The sequence below is a fragment of the Apodemus sylvaticus genome, chromosome 1 (assembly GCF_947179515.1).
Source record: "Apodemus sylvaticus chromosome 1, mApoSyl1.1, whole genome shotgun sequence".
NCBI lineage: Eukaryota > Metazoa > Chordata > Mammalia > Rodentia > Muridae > Apodemus > Apodemus sylvaticus.
In genome coordinates this window covers 59632076-59642109 of record NC_067472.1, presented here as the reverse complement: position 1 = coordinate 59642109, position 10034 = coordinate 59632076, and the positions used below count along the sequence as shown (strand labels likewise).

General features: G+C 50.6%; 1 protein-coding gene across 1 annotated transcript; it reads left to right on the top strand.

Annotated features, from left to right (window-relative positions):
* The first annotated feature begins 9 nt into the window (after positions 1-9).
* On the top strand, positions 10-9325 carry Mrpl21 (mitochondrial ribosomal protein L21). Its single transcript, XM_052194395.1, has 7 exons — positions 10-151; positions 1897-1954; positions 2999-3084; positions 4553-4716; positions 5510-5562; positions 6657-6760; positions 9117-9325. The coding sequence occupies exons 1-7, from the start codon at positions 52-54 to the stop codon at positions 9179-9181; spliced, it is 630 nt and encodes a 209-aa protein (XP_052050355.1). The 5' UTR covers positions 10-51; the 3' UTR covers positions 9182-9325.
* Positions 9326-10034: the final 709 nt, after the last annotated feature.

Here is a 10034-nt window from a genome sequence, read left to right as displayed (position 1 = left end):
AACGTTCGCGCCGCTTCCGCTTCCGGTCGGGACCGTGGGGGGGGAAAAAAAATGGCAGCTGCCATAGCGAGTTCGGCATTGCCAGGCGTCTTCGGGCGGCTGGTGTCTGTGTGTAGCCGAAGCATTTTGACATCCCAGGGACTCGGCCCTGGTGAGACCAGGGAGGCTTGGTGAGGGAGGAAACTAGCGGTGCTTCCGCCGTCTGCCGCTTGTGTGTCTGAGTTCGCCTTGGTATCTAGAGTGTTGGTTGCGGGCGTCGTAAATATTGCACGGGGTTTGAAGTACGCGAACCTGAGATGACAACGTGGTTCCTTTGGTTCATTGTTTAATACTGACAAGTGCTCTTAAACTTATGTTTATGTCCTATAGTACAGAGACACAAATGGGACTAGAGAAATGACCTACCCAGGGTCATACAATAGGGACGTAAAGAAAGAAGCGATTTAGAAGCTGCTAAGTAGAGCACGAATGTGGACCATTATCCTCGGGCTGCTAGCCACCCTCGGATCAGAAAAAAAAAATGACGTTGAAGAAAGGAGTGAGTGGTTTTAATGTTAGGACCTTAGACCATGAAATGAACCATCTTGAAACATAACAAGTAATTAAGTAATGTGTCCCTAGTTTTGTTGACCCAGACCTTTTGGTTTGTGTATGTGTTATGTGTATGTATGTATGTGTGCACGTGGGTGCCCATGCCCGTGTAGAGATCAGGTTATGATGTCCAGTGGATACTATTTTGCCTTTTCATTTTCTTTCTTTACTTATTTTTTTTTTAAAAAGATTTACTGTGATGTTTCTGTGTGGGGATGTCCTTTCTGTGCACTTAAATGAAGGTGCCTTTGGAGTCCAGAAGAAAGCGTCAGATGTTAATCCATAGATACCAGGAGAAAGGCCACCAACTCAAATCATCATGGCCAAATTAATTAAAGCAAGTTTTTTCGCTTGTGTACACAGGCTGCCTCCACCTACATCAGGGTTCAGGAGGTCAGCACCGGACACAGATGAAATAAGGGTTTCTATAGTTCAGGAGTAGGAGGTTTCCGGGGTGGGGGTGGGGCAGAACATAAGCGAAACTAGGTGGTCACAATAATCTTATGAGACAAATGTAGGTGTTCAGCCGGGTGTGGTGGCGCACACCTGTAATCCCAGCACTTGGGAGGCAGAGGCAGGTGGATTTCTGAGTTCGAGGCCAGCCTGGTCTACAGAGTGAATTCCAGGACAGCCAGGACTACACAGAGAAACCCTGTCTCAAAAAACGAAAAGAAAAAAAAATGTAGGTGTTCATAACAACTTTGAAACAAAGGAATAGTTGTTTTCTGGAACAGGCAGTATAAAACCATTTGTAGTTAAAGTGGGGCTAACCCAATCCTTGAGACACAGAAATGAACCTACCTTTTCTTTACTGTAAGATGGCATTCCAGCTTAAGATGGAAGCATGCTGGTTTATCACAGATCCCTGGAGCTGGAGTTGCAGACACTTGTGGCCTTCCGTGTGGGTGCTAGGAACCAATATCCTCTACAAGAACAACAGTTACTCTTACCACTGGCCCATCTCTCAAGCCCCTCTCCACCTTATTTCTATAGGTTTCTTAGTGAACCGAGCCTGGAGCTGGCTATTTGGTTAGACTGGCTAATAACAAGCCCTTGAGATCTGTTTGTCTCCACTCCCTAGTGCTGGGGTAACAGAAGTGCCTGGCTTTTTATTTTAATCTTGGTGGCTTGAACTCGGGTCCTCACATTTGTACAGCAGGTTCTTTACTCACCGAGCCATCCCCAGTCCTCCCCTGGACTTTTTTCACAGGCAGGTTGTAACACAGTATGTTAAACCATATACCAGCAAGAGAACTGTGCATGTCATCATAGTAACTACCCACTGTGTTTCTTTTCTTCTCACAGCCTCCCTCTGGTCTGCTTCTCGAAGGTTCAATTCACAGAGTGCTTCATATCCACAAGGGTAAAATACCAAAATGTGGGTTTGGTGATTTTTCCACTTATCTGTAAATGTTACCTTCAAGTTAAAAGGTCTCTCTACATTTGAGGCTGGGTGTGATGGCAGACTTGGTGGCACAAGTCTTTAATCCCAGCACTTAGGAGGCAGAGGCAGATGAACAGCCAGAGCTACTCAGAAAAACCCTGTCTTTAAAATAAAATAACAACAAATTTCTCTACATAGCTCAGTGATAGCATGTTGGACCAACATACTTGAAGCCTTGAGCTTCTCCTTCAGCATAAATGTATACACATGCATCATGCATGCATGCGTACATAGAATTCTGTCCCCAACAGAAATAATGAGTGTGTGTGCATAGATTACATGTATGTATGCACACTCCCAAGAACAGCAACTGCCTTCCGGATGGTTTAGCCAAAAAATCTGTGTCCTGGCTGTGTAGATATTCTCAGCAGCAGAAGCCTCTTTGATTCTCAGAAGGACAAATTACAAAACAGAGTCTGAAAACATGAAGAAACCCCATGTGGCATTTCACTGAGCAGCCTGTTCTTCCAATTCTCCTGTGACAGGTCCAGCCCTCCTTCCTGGCTCTGTTTCCCAGCTACTTTTTATATGTTCTTCATCTAGCTATGTTGTGTCCAGTCATTGGGCCCAGTGGCACCCAGGACAGAGGCTTTAGAGAATCCTGGTCCCTCAAGGTCACTACCTGGCCACGGACTATGGAGTTTATGTTCCTAGGGACTCTTGAGAACTGGTATGGTGAGAAAGTGTCCATTCATTGCCCAGATGTGAACAGAGCTATCCTGTGTGTTTGTGACTGGCATACATAGGCGAGGCTTAGTCTGAAGTCTACACGGTCCCCCTGGGAAGGAAGGGTTGGAACACCTGTACTAGTGATGCAGAGCCAGGATTAGTGTTGTGGGTTTTATGCCCCTCCATAGCAATCTTGTGCACACCCTCCTGATGCTTACTGCACAGCTGTTTCTTGGGAAGTTGAAGCTGCCTTTCATGAGCATGTGATATGTGTTTATGAAATGGCTTTTGCAGATATGTTCCTAAGACCTCCCTGAGTTCACCACCCTGGCAAGAAGTGGTTCTGCCGGACCCTGTTGAAGAGAGTAGACACCATGCTGGTAAGACTTTGCAGGGGCTGTGCAGGGAGGTCTTTGTAGCCCTAGCACTTGGGGGAGGCCTAGGCAGGAGGATTGCTGAGAGTTTGAGGCCAGCCTGGGTTGCAGAGTGAGACTATATCTCAAAAAACAGAATAGAAAGGGAAATGAATGGGTAGCACTGAGTATCCATTCCCATGAGTCACTGAGGTAATCCTTGCCACAGAGCAAGGCAGCAGGTTTCTGAGTGCTCTGAACCGCAGCACACGTGAGACCTCATATCCATTTTGGTTGGTAAACACCAACATTTACGCTGAATCTTCTCTTGATAAATAGCCCTCCAGCATCTGCCACAAGGAACTCAGGTGATAGGAGGGGTAGTGGGTGCACCTCCATCTCCAGCTATGTTATGTATCAGTGCAACCCCATCACCCCAGGACTCAGTTGGGAGCACCACAAGTTCATGGCCAGCCTGGGCTACATGTCAGGAAAGGGCAGCATAGCTGTTGCTTGCTGAGGAGTCATGGCTCAGCTTCCTCAAAGTTAGAAGTTCCCATCATTGCAGGAATCTTCTGGTATTTTAAAATACTGTTTGAGATCCTGTTCAGGCTAAGTGCAGCCACCCTGGAGGTCTGGGATTGGCTGGAGGACTTGCCACAGAAGTCAGCATCCTGGATGGGAAGCTGAGCAGCGGCGGCATCTGTGTGCGGGCCTTACAGGTCCTGCGTGTCTCTCTGCAGCACTTGCTGACTGTCCATGCTCACTCACTGTTCAGGGCATCACAGGAGAGCTCTATGTGTTTGGTGCCTCCTCATGGAGCCTTCATTGGAGATATCAGGAGCTGCTTCTGGCCTTGGCCTTCTCCAGAGCAGATTTGTTATGTCTGTCCTGTGTGTCCAGCTCTTGGCTCAGGGTGGGGTCTATGTTCAATCGGTGTCTTCTCAGGGCGAAGTTGAAGACTAGGGACCTTGATGTGAGCCAGAGCAGTGATCATGGGAACAGGGAACAGGTGTGGAGAGGGGGCAGGTGGGCCTGCTAGAGAAGGAATGCAGAGGGAAGGCGGGCCCCGTGGGAACAGGAAGGTGCTGGGATGGGGGTGGGCAGGAGGCCCTGCCAGCTCAGGACCTAGAATCTGGCCCCTCAGGCTGCAGAAGGACTGTCCTCTCACTTAGACTGCACACTCCTCGCCCTGGGATATACTCTAGGCTAGACTCACTGCCCGTCCTGCTTCAGCCTCCCAAATGCCGGGATTATGGGTGTGCACCATCATGGTCTGTTTGTGCACTGGTTATTCATTGTTTTAAAAAAATAAATAAACAAGATGAGGGTTCTGCTCCAAAACTGCAGAAGTAACACTTCCTGCCCGTGCTCCTGAGAGCACCTGCCTGCTGGGTGGGTGAGCAGGGCTGGACAGACTTCAGGAGCACTCCTGCCAAGGGAGCCGGTGGACAGCCAGCTGCCTGTGTAGTGATTGCCACCCACTGTCCTGCAGAGGTTGTGAAGAAGGTGAATGAGCTGATTGCCACAGGCCAGTATGGCCGGCTCTTTGCTGTCGTGCACTTTGCCAGCCACCAATGGAAGGTGACCGCCGAGGACCTGATTCTAATTGAAAATGAATTGGACATCAAGTGTGGAGAGAGGATTCGGTTGGAGAAGGTGAGGTGCACGTGGTGTTGTAGACTAGGGGACCCTGGCACCCAGTGAGCATTTCTGAGGGTTTTCTCAGCTGCACTGAAAAACTAGAGTCACAGACAGCGGATGGGGGTGGGGTGGGCTCAGCATGGGGCAGAGCCAAAGGGAGACTAGGGGTGGTGGAGGGCAGTCGAGCCAGGCGCATCTCCATAGCCTTGATCACTTGCAGACACAAGCCGCCAGAGAGCTTGGAGCAAGATTTTTAGCACCTGATGTTGTAGGGGAGGCTGGGAAGTTCCAGCAGTATAATGCTGTGTGGACAGCAGTGATGGCCAAGGCAGCTTGTGTGGACAGCAGTGATGGCCGCCAGGGCAGCTTGTGTGGACAGCAGAGATGGCCACCAGGGCAGCTTGTGTGGACAGCAGAGATGGCCGCCAGGGCAGATTGTGTGGACAGCAGTGATGGCCGCCAGGGCAGCTTGTGTGGACAGCAGTGATGGCCAAGGCAGCTTGTGTGGACAGCAGTGATGGCCGCCAGGGCAGCTTGGTCTGATTGTTTTTATTTGAGACAATGTCTCCTGTATTGTATCCCCAAACTTGCTGTGTAGACCAGACTGCTCCAGATCCTCCAGCATCTGCCTCTCCTGTGGGTAGCGGAGGTCAGAGGTCATTCTCCCCGTCCGCTGTGGCCTTGGAGCTCTCTGTCTTCAGTTTCTCTCCAGTCTCAGCATGGAGGCATCATCTGCTCCCTGCTCCCAGCAGCTTCTGTGGAGTTGACGAGGACCAGGGATTAAAAGTGCTACTTTTTTTTTTCTCAGGTCCTGCTGGTTGGGGCAGACAACTTCACACTCCTTGGCAAGCCGCTCCTCGGGTAATGAGCTTCTAAACGCTGGGCTTGGTCCAGGGCTGGGCTGGTTCACAGGCTGGACGTGATGTGGTCAGGCCCAGTGGGGATTATTGAACATCACTATAAAAGTTAAATGCAACACCTTCCTTACAATTCTGGTGGGTGTTTGGAGATACCCAGCCGGGTGACTCAGTCATTAATCCATTGCAGTGTAGTTCTCCTTCTCCCTCTCCCTCTCCCTCTCCCTCGCCCTCTCCTTCCTTCCTTTCTTCCTTTCTTCCTTCCTTCCTTCCTTCCTTTCTTCCTTCCTTTCTTCCTTCCTTCCTTCCTTCCTTCCTTCCTTCCTTCCTTCCTTCCTTCCTTCCTTCCTTCCTTCCTTTCAGCTTCTTGAGGCAGGCTTTTCTATGTAGCCTTGGCTGTCCTGGAATTCACTATGTGGACCAGGCTGGCCTTGAACTCACAGGAGACCCACCTGCCTCTGCCTCCTGGGTGCTGGGATTAAAGGCATGCACCACCTTAGCTGGCAGCCAGTGTATTCTTTCAGATCATCTTAAGGACTGGTGGTTCCTCTCAGAGATAGAGTGCCTACCTGTTAAGTGTGAGACCCTGGGATTGTGTTCTCAACACCACAAACAAAATTAATCAAAAAAATTTTTTTCTTTGTTGATTTGTTTGTTTGTTGGTTTGTGTTTTGTTTTGTTTTTTGAACCAGAGTTTCTGTCTAGCCCTGGTTAGTCTAGAAATCACAATGTATACTAGGCTGATCTTAACTTTGTGGCCATCCTCATGAGCTGCCTCTCAAATACTGGTATTTGCAGTCACACTTGACTAAAAGATTTTTTTTTTTAATAATCCTCGTTATGCTTTCTTACCATTTTCAAAATGAAAGAACCATCTGTGGGGCACATGGCTGTTGTCCCTACACAAGAAGCAGAGGCAGGAGGGTCAGAGGTCAGATTTGTTCCTTGGATGTAGAGAATTTAAGGTTGGTCTGGGCTGCATGAAACCCCACTGCAGAACCAGGAATTCTTTGGGGAGCTTCCACAGGTTGTGCGTGAAGCTGAAATGCAGTCAAGGAGGTGCACTGTCACAGTGTCCTTTCTTTCCTGTCTTTCTAGAAAGGATCTCGTGCGAGTTGAAGCCACAGTCATTGAAAAGACAGAATCATGGCCCAAAATCAACATGAAATTTAGGAAAAGGAAAAACTTCAGGAAGATGAAAAGTAAGTGTGAGACAGTGTCCTCGGCTTGTGCACCCAGCACACCATGGCTGTGCCATGTTTCCTACCAAGTGGCTGGGTAGTGCCAGGGTGAGGTCATGCCAGCCTTGTGTGGGATCAGAGCCGCAGGACAACGCACACTGCCCCATTGCAACATGCAGACCACATAGCAGCTGTCAACTGAGCAGGGCACCCACCTCGAGACACTGGAGGCAGCAGTGGTGTATTAGATTGTCTTGGAAAACTGCAAGCAGCTCCCACAGGTGCTGGGACGAGTTCACACCCTGCACAGGTCAGGCTGAGGTAGTGACAGGGCAGGAATCTCTTGGCAGGCAGCCTCATGTTGTCAGCACATGTGTTTGTGCATATGACATCACAGATACTTCAAAGGGAGACGTGACTGATGTTCAGGGACAGGTTCATGGCCTCTGCGGGGGCGGGGCAGCTGTGCTCTTTGAAGTCATTGATCAGACCAGGCAGCCTGCATCCTCACTTCTGCTGCTGCTCCTGCTTGGCCTTTTAGGAACAGGCCCCAGCAGTGTCATGGAGGTGCCAAGTCCGAACTTGCTCTGAGTGGTCAAGGCTGGCTGACTTTTTTAAAATTAGATATTTGCTTTATTTACATTTCAAATGTTATCCCCTTTCCTCATTTCCCCTCCGAAAACCCCCTACCCCATTCCACCTCCCCCTACTCACCAACCCACCCACTCCCACTTTCCTGACCTGGTATTCCCCTACACTGGAGCACTGAGCCTTCACAGGACCAGTGGCCTCCCCTCTCACTGATGTCTGAAAAGGCCATCCTCTGCTACATATGTAGCTGGAGTCATGGGTCCCTCCATGTGTACTCTTTGGTTAGTGGGTTAGTCCCTGGGAGCTCTGGGGGTACTGGATGGTTCATATTGTTGTTCCGTGTATGGGGCTGCAAACCTCTTCAGCTCCTTGGGTCCTTTCTCTAGCTCCTGCATTGGGGACCCTGTGCTCAGTCCATTGGTTAGCTGTGAGCATCCACTTCTGTAATTGTCAGGCACTGGCCTAGCCTCTCAGGAGACAGCTATATCAGGCTCCTGTCAGCTAGCACTTGTTGGCATCCAGATGGCTGACTTTTAAGGAACTGGGGAGGCTCATCTGAAGACTGAAAGCAGAGGATGCTAAAGAGGCCCTGGAGCCAGTGCGAGGAGAGAAGACATCAGGGATGTCTGGGGGTGAGGCCACAGTGCCTGGTACCCATGGGAGAAGGCGACAAGCTGGCCCTCAGCTTCAACTGAGAGCTGCCTTGGGGCTGTTCAGGAAGCAAAGGCAAACTCCCACAGGGAGGAGTAGGCCATGAGGCTGCTGCCCTGTGGACAGGGCAGGTGACGTCTGAGGGGGACTTCTCAGGGCACCCTTTCCTTTTTCGATGGTTGGTCTGGCAACCATTCATTCTAAGCAAGAATCCCCTGTGGTGATAGAAGCCATGGGTGGGCAGTGCCAGGTGGTGGGTGTGGTGCCAAGGCCAGGTAGAACATGGAGGGCAGGAGCAAACACTAGTGTCCTTGCCCCTGAGTAATCTCATCCCCGAGGGAGATCACTTACTAGCCCTGATAGGTGCACCTGTCCCCCATGGCCTGCTTTGTTCTGATGTAGAAGTCTGACACCCTCAAAGCAGTAGGTGGCCCATGAACAGCTAGAGGGCCAGAGAATCCAGCCAATCCCTGCCAAACAGAGGGGCCCCAGGGCAGGGCCTAGGACACAGAGAGGCTACAGAGCCTGTCTCTGGGAGTGGCACCACAGTAGATGAGGCCAGGTCTAGTGCTAGACTTGTGAGCTGAGGAGGCCAAGGCAGGGTGCACAGCCAGCCTGGACAGCACAGCAAGGTCCTATCTCAAGCCAGGCCCAGGACCAATGAGATGGCTTGGCTGTAAGTGCGTGTGCACACACACACACACACACACACACACTCAGACACACTGTGACAACTTGCATGTGCACACACAATAAATACAATTTAAATAAATATTTTTAATCAGCTCCCTCATATCCCCCCCCCCAAAATATTAACAGTGGCAGTTGTGAAGCACCCTGGGCAGTGGAGTGTAGTCTCCTGTACCTGCAGTCAGCAGCACCACAGTCTGTGTAAGGGAAGCCTCTCCCGTCCCTAACCCAGTGAGCAGGTCCATCCTGCCTTGGAAGCCTTGAGGCCAGTGTGGCTATGGGAGCAGACCTTGGTCCATAGGCTACTGGGGTGGTCAGTACACATCAAATAAACAATAGGAACAAGGGACCTGGCTGGAAGAGTGCACTGTTGTATTGGCCAGATCCCAGAGACAGTTGTCTGAAGGGCATGAGACCGAGCCCATGACAAGGTTCTCTCTTTCAGTCATTGTGAACCCACAGACCGTCCTCCGGATTAACACCATCGAGATTGCTCCTCGTTTGCTGTGACCCCCGAGCTGATGTTTAAGAAGTTCTGAGATGTCTAATAAACTCAGGAAGCTGAGGCAGGAGGATCACAAGTTCCAGGCCAGCTTGGGCTACACAGCAAGACCCTGTTTGACAATGAAAACAAATAAAGTATTTTCTAGGAAACTGAGCCTGTGACTTGCAGTTAAAGCCAGTTCATACTGACTGGTGGGGTACATTAGCCATGTCAGAACAAACATCACCCTGAGCCCTAGTGGCAAGCCCGGAGAAAATGACTGGCCAGGCCCTGCCCCACTTGTACGGACTGGCAGCTGTGGCAGGCAGAAGGGGGACCCACACCTGGCACAGAAGTGGGCAAGAGCCGGAGTGGGTTACCAGGACAGCTGCTGGGATTGGGCATGTGGCTCAGGTGACAATGTACTTACTGTCCTAGCATGCAGAAAACCCTCAGAAGCTGAGGCAGGAGGACTCCCAAGTTCAAGATCATCTTCACCTGCATAGTAAGCCCCGGGCCAACCTGAGCTCTGTGACCCTGTCTCAGGATGAAGCAAGCTGCTCCAGGAGAGCTGCCCCTGGCCTGGAGATGTCTGTGTGTCTGTCAGCTGTGTCCTTTGCCTCCGCTGTTCTATGTATGACAGAGGTCTCAGTACAGGGTCAGTGCTCCAGCAGCCCCAGGATGGAGGGGAGCACAGTGACAATAGGGCAGAGGTTGAGGCAGAAGGGAGTTCTGACCCTAGGAGGGGTTTGGGGCTCCAGGACTGTGACCCTGTGAGTCAGGCCCACTTTGGGGAAGACCACCAAGAAGGTCGCATAGGCTCTAAAGACCAAGCTAGAAGCATGGAGTCAGGGAGGAAGCATAGGCCATCCACAGGAA